At 44.5% G+C, this 19,726-nt stretch overlaps 1 protein-coding gene across 12 annotated transcripts in view; it reads right to left on the bottom strand.

Moving 5' to 3' along the window:
- The window catches only part of EVL (Enah/Vasp-like), a 223,175-nt gene that overhangs the window by 78,024 nt on the left and 125,425 nt on the right, over positions 1-19,726 (bottom strand). For all 12 annotated transcript variants that reach the window (XM_069738372.1, XM_069738343.1, XM_069738342.1 and 9 more), the window contains one exon: positions 18,552-18,729. In XM_069738372.1, coding sequence (XP_069594473.1) covers positions 18,552-18,729 — 178 coding nt within the window. The remainder of the gene's footprint in view (positions 1-18,551; positions 18,730-19,726) is intronic.

Genomic DNA, 19,726 nt, shown 5'->3' with positions numbered 1-19,726 from the left:
GGAGGAGTTGTTGAGGCAGCGACAGAGGATGTTTTCGGGGAAAACCGGGTACACCCACCTGGCACAACACAAGGTTGAGACCCAGGATCAGACCCCCCTGCGACAACCCCCTTCCACGTCCCTGAGTCTATACGAGAAGGGATGCGACAAGAGATACAAGAGATGTTGCGTTTAGGGGTCATTGAAGAGTCAGATAGTCCCTGGGCATCCCCCGTAGTGTTAGTGCCCAAGAAGGATGGGACTTCACGGTTTTGTGTAGACTATCGTAAGCTCAATGAGAAAACAGTGACGGATGCGTATCCCATGCTGCGTGTGGATGACTTGTTAGACAGGTTGGCAGGGGCAAAGTATTTGACCACCATCGATCTATGCAAAGGCTACTGGCAGATTCCCCTTAGTCCTGATGCTATTCCCAAGTCGGCATTTGTCACCCCGTTTGGCTTATTCCAGTTTCGAGTTATGCCATTCGGGATGAAGACTGCCCCGGCGACCTTCCAGAGGCTGGCTGACCGGCTTCTGGATGGTCTCCAGGACTATGCGTGTGCCTACCTAGATGACATCGCCATCTACAGCGCGACATGGGAAGAGCATCTAAATCACCTAGAGACAGTATTGGACAGGATCCACAAGGCCGGAATCACCCTGAACCCAAACAAGTGTCATGTGGGCAAAGCAGAGGTTCAGTATTTAGTGCATTGGGTGGGAAGTGGGAAACAGAGACCAGAACCAGACAAGATTGAGGCCATAGCCAAATGGCCCACCCCACGCACTAAAACCGAGGTCATGGTGTTTCTGGGGACAGCGGGGTATTACAGGAAATTACAGCAGCGTAGCCAAGCCCCTCACTGATCTGACCCGTAAGAACCAACCCCGCCAGGTAACCTGGACCCCAGAGTGTGAGGAAGCCTTCCGCCAGCTAAAGGACGCCCTCACCAATACCCCTGTATTGGCCGCACCCGATCCAACTAAACGTTTCCTGGTCCACACAGACGCTTCTATGTTTGGATTGGGGGCAGTACTGAGCCAAGTCGGGCCGGACGGCCAAGAACACCCAGTAGCTTACCTGAGTCGGAAACTACTGCCCCGTGAAGTGAGCTATGCGGCCATCGAGAAGGAGGGCCTGGCAATAGTATGGGCACTCAAAAAGTTACAACCATATTTGTATGGACGACAGTTTTCCCTCCTAACGGACCATAATCCCCTAGTCTGGCTTAATCGGGTCTCCGGAGACAACGCCAGATTACTACGGTGGAGTTTAGCGCTACAACCTCTGGACTTCACCATCCACTACACACCCGGCAAACAAAACGGTAACGCCGATGGACTAAGTCGACAAACGGAACTCGTACCAACCCCATAAACTTCGGTCATCCCTAAACCGATCCGTTAAGGATCAGACTGTGTATGCCGATCACATCGCTGAAAAGGGGAGCTGTGTTACAGAACCCCCCAGTACCAAGAATGTTATGCAGTACTAGATTGTGGCCCGATTCTAACGCATCGGGTATTCTAGAATATGCATGTCGCCGTAGTATATGGACAATGATGATTCCAGAATTCGCGGCAGACTGTGCCCGTCGCTGATTGGTCGAGGCAACCTTTATGACATCATCGTCGCCATGGCAACCATTATGACATCTACGTCGATACTGTACCCGTCGCTGATTGGTCGAGGCGAATTCGCGGCAGACTGTGCCCGTCGCTGCTTGGTCGAGGCAACCTTTATGACATCATCGTCGCCATGCTGTGCCCGTCGCTGATTGGTCGAGGCCTGGCGGCTCCAACCAATCAGAGACGCGGGATTTCCAGGACAGACAGGAAAACCCTTAGACAATTATATATATAGATATGTATCTATATATATAATTGTCTAAGGGTTTTTCTGTCTGTCTGTCTCTCTGTCCTGGAAATCCCGCGTCTCTGATTGGTCGAGGCCGCCAGGACTCGACCAATCAGCGACGGGCACAGCATGGCGATGATGATGTCATAAAGGTTGCCTCGACCAATCAGTGACGGGCACAGTCTGCCGCGAATTCGCCTTGACCAATCAGCGACGGTCACAGTATCGACGTACATGTCATAATGGTTGCCATGGTGATGATGATGTCATAAAGGTTGCCTTGACCAATCAGTGACGGGCACAGTCTGCCGCGAATTCTGGAATCATCATTGTCCATATACTACGGGGACATGCATATTCTAGAACAGAGGTCCCCAACCGCCGGTCCGCGGACCAGGACCGGGCCGTTGAGGTTTTTCAGCCGGTCCGCGGCGCCACTGACAGCTAGCTTCGCGGCCCTGCGCCTGGTCAGAGCACGCTCTGTGACAGCTCGCAGCTCCCGGCAGAGAACATTATGCAGGACGGGGCGGGGCGTCAGGCGGGTCTTAGTGACGCAGCCCTCCTGCGCAGCATGGTGTGTTCCTGATGGGGTGGGGCGGCAGGCTCTCCTCACTGACACGCCAAGTGGCGTATCTAGGGGGGGGAGCAGCCGGGGCATTTGCCCCGGGCGCAGCCGGCAGGGAGGGGCGCAGTCGGGCGGTCCGGCGGTCCGCAGTGTCTCCCCCGGCGGCTGCATTCTGCCGCCCCCGGTCAGGGAATCAGCTGTTCTCTGTGCCGACTGTCAAGCTGACAGCCGGCACAGAGAAGCTGCAGAGCGCCGGCTCCCAATGTGTGCAGAGGTGGAGGGGTGGCTGCGACGGGCAGGGAGAAATCCCCGCAGCTCCGCTGCCCAGCGATCTGTCTTCCTGCTTCCTCTCACACAGACGCGCCGCTGGATGACGTCATCATTCAGCGGCCGGCTGTGTCAGAGGAAGGCAATGAGATGCTGTGGTAGAGTGCGAGGAGAGGTGAGAGGGGTGTGTGAATGTGTGTGTGAGAATGTGTGCGAGAATGTGTGTGTGTGAGAATGTGTGTGTGTGAATGTGTGTGTGTGTGAATGTGTGTGTGTGAGAATGTGTGTGTGTGAATGTGTGTGTGTGTGAGAGTGTGAATGTGTGTGTGTGAGAGTGTGTGTGAATGTGTGTGTGTGAATGTGTGTGTGTGTGTGTGAGAATGTGTGTGTGTGAATGTGTGTGAGAATGTGTGTGTGTGAATGTGTGAATCACATTCTCATTATAAATGTCATAATTACATGATAAGTATGCACTAAGCTCCACCCCTCCATAACCCCACCCCCATATGACCAGAGCCCCACCCCTGCCCCACCCCCACCCCACCGGGCCATGGAAAACTGGTCTTGCGTAAAGCCGGTCCCTGGTGCAAAAAAGGTTGGGGACCTCTGTTCTAGAATACCCGATGTGTTAGAATTGGGCCACAATCTAGTGTATAATAGTTTCCATGTGAAATGCATCAGTCCACAGGCTGCGCCCCTGGACAAGATATTCTCTTTCAGACCTCCCCCCACCTTTGTAATTCCCACAGTAAATAGCGGCAGGCTCCGGCCCCCTGCGGCTATTGTAATGTATGTCTGGCCAGCTGTTTTCCTATTGGCCTGCCCTGTGTATCTGTGTTATATATTCTGTGTGCTGAAAATAAAGTGTGTTCTTTTAGACTGGAAATACATGGGGTAGCAGTCAGCTTTTATATGCTCTCACGTAACCAAGGAATTTCAGCCAGCGTCCTTCATTCAGAATCCAGCAAAAGCAGCGTAGACCTCCTGAAACACGGGGTGGTACTGAAAGAGGTACCCCAGCTTGTTAGACCCCGTTACACCTGGTGTTTTCAGTTTACCCTTGTTTGTGTAGTCTTGTTTGTCAGGTTGGTGTACTGTGGTGCACAGTATCGCCCCTCTTCCCTGGGTGGGGGAAGAGAACAGAAAGAGGGCTAACTCAGGAGATGAAGCAAGGGTGGCAGCCCCGGCATCTTCACCTTCAGAAGTATCCTGGGGAATAGGGCGAGCTAGGGCGCCCCTTATTGTTAGGGACAGGGATACCCGACAGCTGAGTTGTGACAGCTATTATGTGTTGGTGGTTCAATAAATTATTGCCACTGTTTAACCCTCACCCTGTGTTGTCTGAGTAGTGTTCTGCCCACAGGGAGAGAGAGCAGGCCTTCAGTGGTATGAGCAATTGGCCATGCAGTCTTTCTAAAGACAGCCGGGCCAGCGGATGAGAGCACCCATTGACCCCTGTGTCTCTACAGCATGCATGCTTGTAATCCTCTCTACTTAATGGGATTGCACCAAAATTGCCACCTATGCACAGAAGTTGATTGCTGGGGGTCCCTACACCGTTCACAACAATAGGGTCCTAAGCTCGACAATTGTATTGAGCACCAGATAAGCATATGCACTTCTACTCTAGTCTAAGGGACTATTACAGAGATCCTACAGCGCTTGGCTATGTCCATCAGTCTCAAGGACTTACTTGTCCGCCACTTAGAGATAAGCAAATATGCCAAACTCAGGATTTGTCAGATTCACTCAAATTCTGGCCAGGAATTTAGTCAATGCAAATCAAATACTCACAAAATGCCATTGAAAAAAGAAATACAATTTATAGGCCTTTATTTTTCCAACCCCAATGCATAAGTGGCTGTTCTGGGAAGGGGTAAGAAAAAAAAATATTATAGTCACCCAGCCCCTCACCTACTGAAGAAAATAGCCACATCACTCCAATGGAAGCTACCAAAAAATGAAATCAAACTGCAAAAGCTCCCTGTATGTATAATGGGTGGCCAACATTTCGGTCATCTGTGGACCTTGGTCAATGCCTGTCTGTATCAGGGAGCTTATTCTGCAGTGCTGACCATAAGAATGCCCTGTGCCTGTCAATGCTGAGGCAGCTCCTCAATGATCCTCCGCTGGATTCCTAAGATGTTTTACTCTGCTTCGGTGCCTGTCTCCACTTCTGATATCATGACATGCGCTGGCCAAATGAATATGTTGTGCGACCCACAGTGTTAAATCATGACGTGAGTCAAAGGCTACCAAGGAATGAAGTAGAGACCAGGGCTGGAGAAGGTGTCTTAGGCTGGTTTCACATTTGCGTTTAAAAATGCAGTGTTTTAAACGCAAACGCATTTGGTGAAAAAACACGTTTAAACGCTGCGTTTTTTAGGCGCATGCGTTTTTTCATGTTTTAACACAAATGCAGCGTTTTGACGCGTTTACATGCGTTTTTTCCTGCGTTTGCGTTTTTGAAACGCATGATGAGAAGTGTGTGACAGCTGCCAATCATCAAAATCAACTAGAAAACCCACTATAAACAGAAATACCTAGGGTTAGGGTTAGGATCCCTAGTAACCCTAGGGATCCTAACCCTAAACCTAAAACACAAACTCTAACCCTAACCCTAACCCTAAAACACTAACCCTAACCCTAAAACACAAACCCTAACCCTAAAACACAAACTCTAACTCTAACCCTAAAACACAAACTCTAACCCTAACCCAAACTCTAACCCTAACACAAACTCTAACACAAACTGTAACACAAACTCTAACCCTAACCATAACACAAACTCTAACACAAACTCTAACACAAACTCTAACACAAACTCTAACACAAACTCTAACACAAACTCTAACACAAACTCTAACACAAACTCTAACACAAACTCTAACCCTAACCATAACACAAACTCTAATACAAACTAACACAAACTCTAACACAAACTCTAACACAAACTCTAACACAAACCCTAACCCAAAAACACAAACTCTAACCCTAACTCTAAAACACAAACTCTAACCCTAACCCAAACTCTAAGCTTAACCCTAGGGACCCTAACCCTAACCCTAGGGATGCTAACCCTAACCCTAGGGACCCTAACCCTAGGGTCCCTAACCCTAGGGATCCTAACCCTAACCCTAACCCTAGGGACCCTAACCCTAACCCTAGGGACCCTAACCCTAACCCTAGGGACCCTAACCCTAGGGACCCTAACCCTATGGACCCTAACCCTTAGGGTTAGGATCCCTTAGGGTTAGGGTTGGGGGGTGGCTTTTCATTGTGTATTCTTGTGTTTTTCTTCAAAAACGCATGCAAACGCATGTGCTTAAAAACGCATGCGTTTACATAGACACCAATAGGGTTTTTTTGCCGCAAAAAAACGCAGCTAAAATTACAACATGTTGCATTTCTGCAACACAACGCATGCAGAGAAAAAATGCATGCGTTGCAAAAATGCGTCAAAACGCATGCAAAAAACGCATGCGTTTTTAATGTTAAGTATAGGGAAAAAACGCATGCGTTTTTTTTGCGTTGTTTTGCGCAAAAACGCAAAAAAAAAAACCCGCAAATGTGAAACCAGCCTTAGAAAGCCATAGGAAGATCAATAGGGAGCTGCGTTGGCAGGAACAGGTAAGGAAGTAAGTGATTATGATCTCTTGTCTTTATCTTTTCTCTTTTTTTTTTTTAATTCTCTCATTACCCATGTGACTAGATCAAATTGTCTGTCCACCATTTCGCTGGCTTTAAATAAAATTCACTCAAATTTCCATTCACTAGAATATGCAAATTTAGGGGAACTTCTGTATGAATTAGTTTAGTTTAGAATTGATTTACTCATCTCTACCGCTGCTGTTTCCTTTTGGGAGGGCTTGTGTCCTCTGTACTTGTGAGCAGGGCTTCCAGTGATCAGCAACTTATCACCTATCATTTTGAGATTTAGAATTTTTCCATCTTTGAAAAAATATTCACACCCCTTAAACAACATTGTAGTGATGCTTCAGACATTCACCTATCAGTCCCAGCACATCCCAGCAGAAGCCAGACATTGCCAACCAGTGAGGACGGTTCCTGCTAATGTGGCATCAGGATTTTAATTGCTGGATTATCAGACCATTGGGTGCTACAATAATCACATTTTACTCTAATTTGCAAAATATTTACTAAGAGTAAATGGAGACAACGAGAAACCCTGTAATAACTTTCATCCTTCATTACCGAGTCTTCTGGAGAGCACATGTGGCCTCCAAAGAGGTATCCGGATCTCTAGACAAAGGAGCCTGGACGACGAAAATGCCAGCCAAGAGATCTCCTTACCGAAACTGCTCAATGGATTAGGTTAATTAAATAGTCTGTTAAAAATAGGTCTTTATAGTCCCACAATGAATCCATGTGACTGAGTGCAATAGTAAGGGTTCCAATAAAGTAAAGAGATTTTTTTAAGGAGTTTTTCCTTTGTAATACAAGGAGTAAAAAACTGTTTCTCATGGAGTTGCAAAAGCAATTGCAACTATTTTTTTTCTATTCTCTAAAGTAGACCTGGGCAAAGTGTAGCCCACGGGCCACTTCTGGCCCTCTGGGTGTCCCAGTCCGACCTGTGAACCGAGACAGCTCGGGGGGCTGAAACCAGTGACTTATGGGCCGCACCTTGCCCTCACAGGCCTTCCATCCTCCGCCCCCAGAAAATCAATGCACCGAATAGAGCAGCGGCACTAGAAAAGTGCCTGGGCAACTGGAAAGTGGTTAGTATCTGATTTTTTTTCATGTGTATGGGGAGCCTATGGGGTCTCATGCTGGACATGGGTAGCCTATGGAGTCTCATGACGGACATGGGGAGCCTATGGGGTCGCATGCTGGACATGGGGAAGCTATGGAGTGTCATACTGGACATGGGTAGCCTATGGGGTCTCGTGCTGGACATGGGGAGCCTATGTGGTCTCATGCTGGACATGGTGAGGCTATGGAGTCTTGTGCTGGACATGGGGCTATAGAGTCTTGTGCTGGACATGGGAAGCCTATGGGGTCTCGTGCTGGACATGGGAAGCCTATGGGGTCTCGTGCTGGACATGGGGAGGCTATGGGGTCTCATGCTGGACATGGGGAAGCTATGGGTTCTCATGCTGGACATGGGGAGCCTATGGGGTCTCATGCTGGACATGGGGAAGCTATGGAGTCTCATGCTGGAAATGAGGAGGCTATGGAGTCTCGTGCTGGACATTGGGAGCCTATGTGGTCTCATGCTGGACATGGTGAGGCTATGGAGTCTTGTGCTGGACATGGGGCTATAGAGTCTTGTGCTGGACATGGGAAGCCTATGGGGTCTCGTGCTGGACATGGGAAGCCTATGGGGTCTCGTGCTGGACATGGGGAGGCTATGGGGTCTCATGCTGGACATGGGGAAGCTATGGGTTCTCATGCTGGACATGGGGAGCCTATGGGGTCTCATGCTGGACATGGGGAAGCTATGGAGTCTCATGCTGGAAATGAGGAGGCTATGGAGTCTCATGCTGGACATGGGGAGGCTATGGAGTCTCGTGCTGGACATGGAGAGGTTATGGAGTCTTGTGCTGGACATGGAGAGGCTATGGAGTCTTGTGCTGGACATGGGAAGCCTATGGGGTCTCATGCTGGACATGGGGAGGATATGGAGTCTCGTGTTGGACATGGGGAGGCTATGGGGTCTCATGCTGGACATGGAGAGGCTATGGGTTCTCCTGCTGGACATGGGGAAGCTATGGGTTCTCATGCTTGGCATGGGGAAGCTATGGGTTCTCATGCTGGACGCTATGGGTTCTCATGCTGAACATAGGGAAGTTATGGGTTCTCATGCTGTATATAAGGGCTGTGTGGGGGCTCCTACAGTATATTGAAGGGGCTTGTGCAGGCATGTACTACGGAGGACAGAGAATGAACTTCAATCCAATATTGCAGCCAGCGGGTAAGGAAAGGGTGAATCAACCACCCGAAAACCCCGCCCCTATGGCTGAAGATTATTCCCTCCAAATTCAGGTGACAGAGTCCCTTTAAAGTGTCCTACCAGCTGTTTCCCCATGATTCTGGCCCAAAATGTGACTCCTCCACCTCCTTGCTGACGTCGCAGCCTTGTTGGGACATGGTGGCAATCCACCAACCATCCACTACTCCATCCATCTGGACCATCCAGGGTTGCTTGACACTCATCAGTAAACAAGACTACAGTATTTGGAAATTAGTGTTTATGTATGTCTGGGCCCACTTTAACCATTTCTGCTTGTGAACACTGTTTAAGGGTGGCTGAATATTAGGTTTATGCACCACAGCAAGTCTTTGAAGGATACTACACCTTGAGGTTCGAGGGACTCCAGAGGCACCAGCAGCTTCAAATAACTGTTTGCTGCTTTGTAATGGTATTTTGGCAGCTGCTCTCCTAATCCCATGAATTTGTCTGTCAGAAATCTTCCTCATTATGCCTTTATCAGCACGAACACGTCTGTGCTCAGATTAAGCCACAAATCTCTTAACAGTACAATGATAACGCTTAAGTGTTAGGGAAAATCTAATGTTTTCATCCCTTGACCAAGGCATTGCACTATTTGATGCTTTTAGGGAGCAGAGATCCTTTTACTTTCCCATGTTACTGTGGCCTGCTTAATAATGTGGAACATGATTTTTAAGTAGTTTTCCTTTAATTTGAATCACCAGGAAAACTAATTGTCACATGTGTTTAAGATTGATTTCAGTGATCCATTGAGCCCTGAGACACAATACCATCCATGAGTTTATTTGAAAAACAAAACAATTACATCTTTATGACACTTAAATCCAATTTGCATAATAATTTGGAACACAGTGTATACATTTTGGATATATATCAAGTCTTCAAAACCCGGAAATTTGTGCATTTCAGGGTTTACAAAAATGCAGGGAAAATTTCAGTTGTAGAAAGTCACTTGTCCTGTAGATAAAAAGTATTCAGTTACATCTAAATCTCCATTTGTAAACTACGGAAGAAAATCCCCCCTTTTCTATTCGCCTGCAACAAATCAGGGATTCTCTTCTAGAGTTCCACTGCTCTAAATACAACCAGCTATTTCTGTTTTACGGAGCTTATTGGGAAATATTTTTAGCACATGCTCACGCCTCGACGCTGTGATGTGCGAACACCTCGGGTCACATTTAATGAAAAACTGAATTTTGTGCCTGTTATGTAACAGCTATGGAACCTCCTCGTGTCATTTATAGATTATCTCTATGGATGATGGCTTTCGGGCTAGAGAAATACATCCTGCACAGTATTCCTCTGATTTCAGCTCCGTGTGCAGGCAGAGATTGTACGAAGGGACGCAGAATCCTTACTCCAGTCCTTACAGCTCCAAATGCATATTCAGCACTATTGCACCGCCATATCGTGCTGGATTACAGATTTAGTTTTCCCCTAGAAGCAATGCTTCTTAATATGGCATACGATGATGGGGCAAAATAAAAATACAAAAATAAATAGGTTAATACTGATAAATTATATTAATATACATAATCCCTAATAACATACAAAGAAAAAAGTCTACAATTATTATGTATTCCTAGATTTCTTATGAATTAGTTTTATAAAATTATTTCTTTTGTATTAGCATCGTAATTCATTTTTTAATCTACGGTATTTATCATTAGTATACCTTATATTCGTATTATATTTTTTTATTGTAGCAATTCTGCATTTTTATTCTTTTCATCATTATTCTATTATACTTCTTACTAACATTATCATATATATATATATATTTTTTTTTTTTACAAATCTTTATTTTCCAATTATTTAATTTACAGCCTATTTATTTTATTTACTAAGTTCCATTCACACTAATATCAAAACCTCTGTCTAAAACATAACCGCTAGGACCGATCAGTTACCAAACCGATCCCCACAAAACTTTATCGATCCTATTACCTTATAATATAGTTTGTCAGTTTTCTGCGAGGGCAGGAATAAGAATCGAACAAGAGGAGACGTATTCCCAGTCATTGCTTTTAGCTTTTTTTAATATTTTATAATATTTACTTTTACTAATATTACATTTTATGTCAAAAAGTTACGGTAATTATTAAAAATGAATACATAAGGTCATGAAATCAATGGAACATTATGAATGAGACGTTTTGCACGTGTCCGGTATGCAGCGTAATATTACGTCATTGAGAGGTTAACGAGAAGCATACTCACAGGTCAGGTTGATAGTGGCCAAGCTGATTTGTTTAAGCCGACCTTGCCGGACCCTTTGACCTGACATATTAAATGAGGCAAATTTTCAGCCAAGTGTTGGCAGGCAGGATGGTCACAGATACCGGACAGGACCAATAATAAATCCAAATCACACAGAGAGAACGATCCTTCCCACATCAGAATTCAAGCAAAATAACAAATTTCCATACAGGCAAAAAAGAGACAGCGGCATAAAATGTCCATTGAAAACAAGCCAAGAATTAAGCCCCCAAAAGACTTCCAGGGATATTTTGGACAGAAAGTCCTCCAATCAGGGCAGCGGTGACGGAAAAAGCGAACGGGAGTCCAGCTAGACCATATATGTATCCGAATAGACAGACTCCAGAAACTGAAACAGGAGCTGTCTGTCAGGATCAGACCTTGCCTCCCTATAGCCAGCATCACATGTCACTTGTCAGAGCAAAATACAGAAAAGGAACCAGATTTACAAATAAAAAAAAAGGTCAAAATATAGATTTGTCTTAAATTTAAAAAGATGTAAATTAAAAATAATCTTTTTAGATTTTGTAGATTTTTTTTTTCTGAAACTATACTTTTATTTTTCTTTAGAGATTTGTTAGAATACCGTATTTGTTTGTTTGTATTTTTTTTTTTTTACTTTTTTGTTTTTGAATAAATGTTTTTATGTTTTATGTAATCTGAAGTTTTCAACTGATTCATGAGGCCGGCTTCACACTTGCGAGTTTTACGGACGTAAGAGCGCAGAAACTACGTCCGTAAAACTCGCAAAAAATACGGCACAATTATTCTCTATGCCCCTGCTCCTATCTGCCGTATTTTACTGATCAGTATTATACGGCTTTCTACGGCCGTACAAAATCACAGCATGCTGCGTTTGTCACCGTACTGCGCAAGAAATACGCCAATGAAAGTCTATGGAAGCGTGAAAAATACGGATTACACACGGACAAGCAGTGTGACTTGCGAGAAATACGCAGCGGTGTTAGAGAGAAAAGCCGGCAATTCAGTGCGGTGTACAGTAAAATCACACTGACAGCTTACAGTAGAATAGGTAGAATAAATGTGTACACATAGAATAGGTATATATATATATATACAGTTAGGGCCAGAAATATTTGGACAGTGACACAATTTTCGCGAGTTGGGCTCTGCATGCCACCACATTGGATTTGAAATGAAACCTCTACAACAGAATTCAAGTGCAGATTGTAACGTTTAATTTGAAGGGTTGAACAAATATATCTGATAGAAAATGTAGGAATTGTACACATTTCTTTACAAACTCTCCACATTTTAGGAGGTCAAAAGTAATTGGACAAATAAACATAACCCAAACAAAATATTTTTATTTTCAATATTTTGTTGCAAATCCTTTGGAGGCAATCACTGCCTTAAGTCTGGAACCCATGGACATCACCAAACGCTGGGTTTCCTCCTTCTTAATGCTTTGCCAGGCCTTTACAGCCGCAGCCTTCAGGTCTTGCTTGTTTGTGGGTCTTTCCGTCTTAAGTCTGGATTTGAGCAAGTGAAATGCATGCTCAATTGGGTTTAGATCTGGAGATTGACTTGGCCATTGCAGAATGTTCCACTTTTTGGCACTCATGAACTCCTGGGTAGCTTTGGCTGTATGCTTAGGGTCATTGTCCATCTGTACTATGAAGCGCCGTCCAATCAACTTTGCAGCATTTGGCTGAATCTGGGCTGAAATTATATCCCGGTACACTTCAGAATTCATCCGGCTACTCTTGTCTGCTCTTATGTCATCAATAAACACAAGTGACCCAGTGCCATTGAAAGCCATGCATGCCCATGCCATCACGTTGCCTCCACCATGTTTTACAGAGGATGTGGTGTGCCTTGGATCATGTGCCGTTCCCTTTCTTCTCCAAACTTTTTTCTTCCCATCATTCTGGTACAGGTTGATCTTTGTCTCATCTGTCCATAGAATACTTTTCCAGAACTGAGCTGGCTTCTTGAGGTGTTTTTCTGCAAATTTAACTCTGGCCTGTCTATTTTTGGTATTGATGAATGGTTTGCATCTAGATGTGAACCCTTTGTATTTACTGTCATGGAGTCTTCTCTTTACTGTTGACTTAGAGACAGATACACCTACTTCACTGAGAGTGTTCTGGACTTCAGTTGATGTTGTGAACGGGTTCTTCTTCACCAAATTAAGTATGCGGCGATCATCCACCACTGTTGTCATCCGTGGACGCCCAGGCCTTTTTGAGTTCCCAAGCTCACCAGTCAATTCCTTTTTTCTCAGAATGTACCAATTGTAGTAAAGGGTTAAATAAAACACAAACACATTATTTAAAATTATTTTAATGAAATAAAAACAATGGTTGTTGGAGTATTTTATTCTACGCCCAATCCAGTCACTGAAGACCCTCGTTCTGTGAAAGAAAAAACATAATAAACCAACAATATACTTACCCTCCGCAGATCTGTAACGTCCAACGATGTAAATCCTTCTGAAGGGGTTAAAACATTTTGCAGCAAGGAGCTTTGCTAATGCAATGCTACTCCTCGCTGCAAAACCCCAGGGAATGAGTCTAAATATAGATCAATTAGCTATATTTAGCTTCATTTGCGGTGAGGCGCCCTCTGCTGGATGTTCATAGATCGTGGGAACTTTCCTAGAAAGCCTGGGAGCCTGGGAGCTTTCTAGGTAAGTTCCCACGATCTATGAACATCCAGCAGAGGGCGCCTCACCGCAAATGAAGCTAACTATAGCTCATTGATCTATATTTAGACTCATTCCCCGGGGTTTTGCAGCGAGGAGTAGCATTGCATTAGCAAAGCTCCTTGCTGCAAAATGTTTTAACCCCTTCAGAAGGATTTACATCGTTGGACGTTACAGATCTGCGGAGGGTAAGTATATTGTTGGTTTATTATGTTTTTTCTTTCACAGAACGAGGGTCTTCAGTGACTGGATTGGGCGTAGAATAAAATACTCCAACAACCATTGTTTTTATTTCATTAAAATAATTTTAAATAATGTGTTTGTGTTTTATTTAACCCTTTACTACAATTGGATTAATAATGGATAGGTGTCATAATTGACGCCTCTCCATTATTAATTAGGCTTAATGTCACCTTACAATAGCAAGGTGGCATTAACCCTTCATTACCCCATATCCCACCGCTACACGGGAATGGGAAGAGAGTGGCCAAGTGCCAGAATAGGTGCATCTTCCAGATGTGCCTTTTCTGGGGTGGCTGGGGGCAGATATTTTTAGCCAGGGGGGGCCAATAACCATGGACCCTCTCCAGGCTATTAATATCTGCCCTCAGTCACTGGCTTTACTACTCTGGCGGAGAAAATTGCGCGGGAGCCCACGCCAATTTTTTCCGCCATTTAACCCTTTATTTTAAGAGCTAGAACGGCCAAATTTTGCAGATACACTCTACTGACATTAGTAGTGTGGAATCTGCAAAAAAAATGGAGAGAAGACATGGTTTACTGTATGTAAACCATGTCTCAAATCATGTCGGGTTTTAGGAAGGAGAAAGAAAAAGCCGGTAATTGAATTACCGGCTTTCAAGCTGTATAGCGCTGGAAAAAATAGTAATATATATACATATATGTGTCTACTGACATATATATATATATATATATATATATATATATATATATAGACAGTATATATATATATTTTTTTCTTTTTGGGACACATGGATCATTTCTATAGCGGTATGTTGGTTTTGCAAGCCTGCGAGAAAACCACGCAGTACGGATGCCATACGGATTACATACGGAGGATGCCATGCGCAAAAAACGCTGACACACCCTGCCTACGGAGGAGCTACGGACCACTATTTTCGGGACATTTCAGCGTATTACGGCCGTAATATACGGACCGTATTTTCATACGCTGAGTGTGAAGCCGGCCTTACTGAGAGTCAGTGGAAGAAAAAAAAAAAGTTACCGCCTTTTAGTTTTTAGAAACCATTGATATTATGAGAGAAAAACAGTCTGATTTTACATGGATGTAACGATGAAAATAGATGTGTGAAGCCTGAGGTTTTTTTGCAGCGTTTTTTAATGCAAATTTTCAGCTGCGTTTTACAGTACCAGCAAAGCCTGAGATTTCAGAAATCTCATGCACAGTTTTTGTTTTTTGTCATCAGGATTTTGTGCTTTGCATTATTTTATTTATTTATTTTTTTTGCACAATGGAGCATATCACTTCTTTCAGCGTTTTTTTCACTTAAATGAATAGGTGGTGAAAAAATGCTGAAAAAAAACACCAAAAACACAGGTATCAACTTTTGCTGCGTGTTTTGTGCCAAAACCTAACTCTATATAATAGGACTTTTTTTCTTAACACTAAACTTTATCAGCATGTACAAGAGACAAATCTAACATGCCAAAACCGCCACCGAAAAAGCAGCAAGAAAAACATGCTTTTTTTTTCTGCAGCTTCTTTCTTGCCGAGAGATCAGGTTTTTTCTGCAGAAACAAAATGCTGAAAAAACGCCTAGTGTGAACTTGGCCTTAGGCGAATTGCAGTCAAGTGGTTCAAAAGTGGATCAGAATGGAAGTCAGCGAGCAGTTAATATTTAAGCACATGCACATTACACTATATACCGTACATATTGCTAAAGGACAAGAGAATAGTTTTCTTTTTCTGGGAGCATTTTTTTTAAATGGTAATTGACATCTGATTTGTGCTCCCAAACTGCGGCCAGGTATATTTTCACTGAAACGCTCAGGATATAATGTAGTTAGAATATATGCATGTATGCTTATGTACCCACAAGGGAGAGATCTGTCAGTCACCTGCAGCAATGCTGGGAGAAGCCACATTTGTAAAGAAAACTGCAGAGACTATTATGCCTGGCTGCAGCCATAAAGTGATTGATGCTACCCTTAGTTTGGGCATTATGAGGTCATTTCTATCTTCTTAAATGGGTTTTGTCAGAGCTTGTAAATACAAACAATTTTACAATTTACAGCCCTTCTTGAGATACTAATACAAGTGTAGCCCATCAATGTAGCCAATCAACAAGTGTAGCCCTATCACAGCAACCTGGGCTTCCATAACCCCTCAGCAGTGCCACAGGCTGATCGCCTCCATGCCACGCCGCATTGATGCAGTAATTGATGCAAAAGGAGGCCTGACCAAGTATTGAGTGCATTTACTGAACACACATTTCAGTAGGCCAACATTTCGGATTTTAAAATAATTTTTCAAGCTGGTGTTATAAAGTATTCTAATTTACTGAGATAATGACTTTTGGGTTTTCTTTGGCTGAAAGCCAGGGGTCCCCAACCTTTCTTACCTTGAGAGCCACATTCCACTATGAAAGTTGGTTGAGAGCCACAATGCATACGCGGTCGGAAATGGCGGACACAACGCTGCAAAAAACATTACATGTAACGTTTTTTGCAGCCGACGGTCCGCCGCAACACGACGCAACCCGTCGTGGCAAAGGCTACTTTCACACTAGCGTCGGATTTGGCCCGTCGCATTGCGTCGGGCCGAGATTCTGACGCTAGTGTTTGATGCGCCGCACAACGGGTGCAGCGGATGCATTTCTCCGGCGCATCCGCTGCCCCATTGTGAGGTGCGGGGAGGTGGAGGCGGAGTTCCGGCCGCGCATGCGCGGTCGGAAAAAGCGGTCCGTCGGCAGCAAAAAAACGTTACATTTAACGTTTTTTGCTCCCGGCGGTCCGCCAAAACACGGTGCAACCGTCGCACGACGGTTGCGACATGTGGCAATGCGTTGCAATGCGTCGCTAATGTTAATCTATGGGGCAAAAACGCATCCTGCAAACAACTTTGCAGGATGCGTTTTTTGCCATAAACGACGCATTGCGACGTATTGCAAAAAACGCCAGTGTGAAAGTAGCCAAAGCGTCGCTAATATTAGTCAATGGAGAAAAAACGCATCCTGCAAGCAATTTTGCAGGATGCGTTTTTTCTCCTAAACAACGCATAGCGATGTGCAGTGCACGACGCTAGTGTGAAAGTAGCCTAATACGCGATTCAGCACTGGATATTGGGGGGTGATGGGGGTGATGAGATTATATGAAATGCAGACGTCTTTTCTGTGATCCCGGAATCCTACAGGACAGGTAATGTCATTATATTTACATCCAACGAAACTACCGGTGACCCTGCGCCATAAACTAATATTGTGCGACTGGCGGTCATGTGACAGGCTCCAGAGATAATGAGGCTCCCTGCACATTTGGAGGCCAGCGCACATAATATGGAGTCCAGGAGCATGTGAAGTACCGGTATCTGAATGTCATACAGACCCGGACATTGCAGCGATTAATGGTGCAGGAACCCGGCCAGTCCAGTACAAAGTCTTGCGAGATTTGTGAAGTCTCGCGAGACTTTGTGCGACTAACAGATCACAGTGACCCGCTCCACTGTGCAGGAGTGAATGCAGTCGCTGACGCAGGACGGGGCAGGTATTGCAAGCGGCGGGGCAGGTATTACAGCCGGCGGGGTGGCTCCTTTCCCCACATAGCAGGAGCAGGTGGCGGGCGGGTATTATACGCAGCGGGGTGGGTATTACAGCCAGCGGGGCGGCTCCTTGGGGACTTTTTTCAGTGACCGTCGGCGAGCCACATGCCTGGCGCAGGCGAGCCACATGTGGCTCGCGAGCTACGGGTTGGGGACCCCTGCTGTAAGCCATAATCATCAACATTAACAGAAATAAACACTTGTAATAGATCACTCTGTTCGTAATGACTCTATATAATATATGAGTTTCACTTTTTGTATTGAAGAACTGAAATAAGTTAACTTTTTGATGATATTCTAATTTTGTGAGAAGCACTTGTATATTAGCACAGCAGATCTAACGTAATACTGGATCTCCAACAGAAATATAGATTTTTAGTGGAATTTAACATTTCCGATTTACTGGAATAAGCAACGAACCTCGTGCCTCAACCAATGACCATTCATCGGTTAATGCTGTTGCTCATGGTAGCGAATCAGCTGTCCTTAACCAATGTGTCATTTATTTTTTTCCCTGTTTCCATCAGTGAGACATGTGACAAGTGATGTCATTACTGTGATGTCACTACTACATCATCTTCTTCACAGTTACCCGATGATGATGACTTTGCAAAATATGTAACTTTAAGGAGGCATAGTCATGTTATTAATTAAATTAATTTGGATCTCCGGCTTCCCCAACAATACCAGTTCAGGACTAAAAGAAACCAATTTTTGGACCTTTTTTTCCCTTTAGTATCAGGCATTTAAAGGGCCAGCATCATACTACAGCCCCTTAAAGGGGCATTCTAGCCTTTTATGAAGATTTATCACTGTGTAGTGACAAAAAGTGCATTTTTCAAATATATGTTTTAATGTTTCTCTATTTTCCAGATCGCCACTTGCTTGCTGTCAATGACTGGAAATAATTTTGTTTACACCCATATGCTAAAAACCTGAAAATAACCAACACTTTCCACGGATGAGTGTTTGCTACAGTTGTATCCAGTCTAGTCGATCCTCTGAGGACTAAGGACATTAGCAACACAAATCACTTTGACAGTTTGCTACAATGTATCAGTGCAGGTATAGTGTAGTAGTATAGATACAAGTGTGGCAAACCCTCCGTAAGGGAACAGTGTGCCGCAAGTCGGCGTGTAGGTGACTAAATGAAATTGTGATGACTTTTTATGCTTTTACCTCCGTCTTGTGAGTTCATGATATTGAGGGCGAACAGCATGGCATTGGAGAAAGCAGTGGCTTCTTCTTTGCTTGCAAAGTTCAAGCCGTACACCTGTCGGGCGTCCCTCCATTGGTGAAAGGTTGGCGTGGCCTGGTTATATTTCAGACCTTTCACCAGGGAATAGTTTATGACTACCTGAAAGGAAGAAATGTGATATTTACACAATGGAAGCAGAGGATCCTGATAGGAAGTTACAGAATAACGAGGCTGGAAACTTACTGACAGACGGAGCATTAATTAGATAATCTGAAAAACATGGCTGCTTTCTTACAAAACGCACAGTGCACAGGTTGCGTCTGACCTTGCAGCTCTGCTGAACTGTGGACTGTGGGGTCCAAAAAAAGGTTATTTTTCCTGTAACACTGGAAATTCCTTTGTGGGTTTAGCAATGTTACAATTGTGAGTGTAAAGACGAAAAACACTCCTCACTGCTTTCCCAACACTCCTGTTTCAATTTCGCCCATTACCCATGGGGTACTTCTTACTGCAGCAATGGCATCACTGTCACAGGAACATGGGACCACTGCAGCCAATCACTGCCCGCAGCCCTCACGTGCTGCTATGGTGAGACCACAGCATTGGTAAGGAATCGTGATTTTTATTTTCTTTTTATTATTAAAGCAATCTTGTCCTTCTTCAATCTTATGGTAAGGAGCCGGGGAGCTGCACTTTTCACAGCTTTCTCATTTTGCATTACAAAGGATAAAATTAGTACCTATATCCACATGCGATCCCCTTTGAGTCAATTTATGCTATGGCTAGATTTTGCTGTGAATATATTTTGCAGCCATATCTGCTGGCACTATGGAACGCAAACGGCTTTTCCGCAAGCAAATGCCCATGGGGATAAAAAATCGTCTTTTGACTACTTAGACAATCTCTTTCGTTATTGTATGATGAAAAGTTCTGCACACTTCTAGTATAGTTTCTGTATAAATTCCTCATAATTTCAAATATCTCCTGTGATTCTTGGTGGCCGTTGTCCATGTAACAGCTTGAAGCCAGTCTCTAAGGAGGCGAGTGATTGGCTGCAAACGGTCACGTGACACGCGGCTTGTCGGCACTGCTGGAAAGAACCTCCTTTTGGCGAGATTCGCACATCAGTCTTTCACTGTCCGAATGTCTCCGTGGT

Source organism: Ranitomeya imitator, chromosome 1 (genome assembly GCF_032444005.1).
Source record: "Ranitomeya imitator isolate aRanImi1 chromosome 1, aRanImi1.pri, whole genome shotgun sequence".
Taxonomy (NCBI): Eukaryota; Metazoa; Chordata; class Amphibia; order Anura; family Dendrobatidae; genus Ranitomeya; species Ranitomeya imitator.
This window is presented reverse-complemented; position numbering and strand designations above follow the sequence as displayed.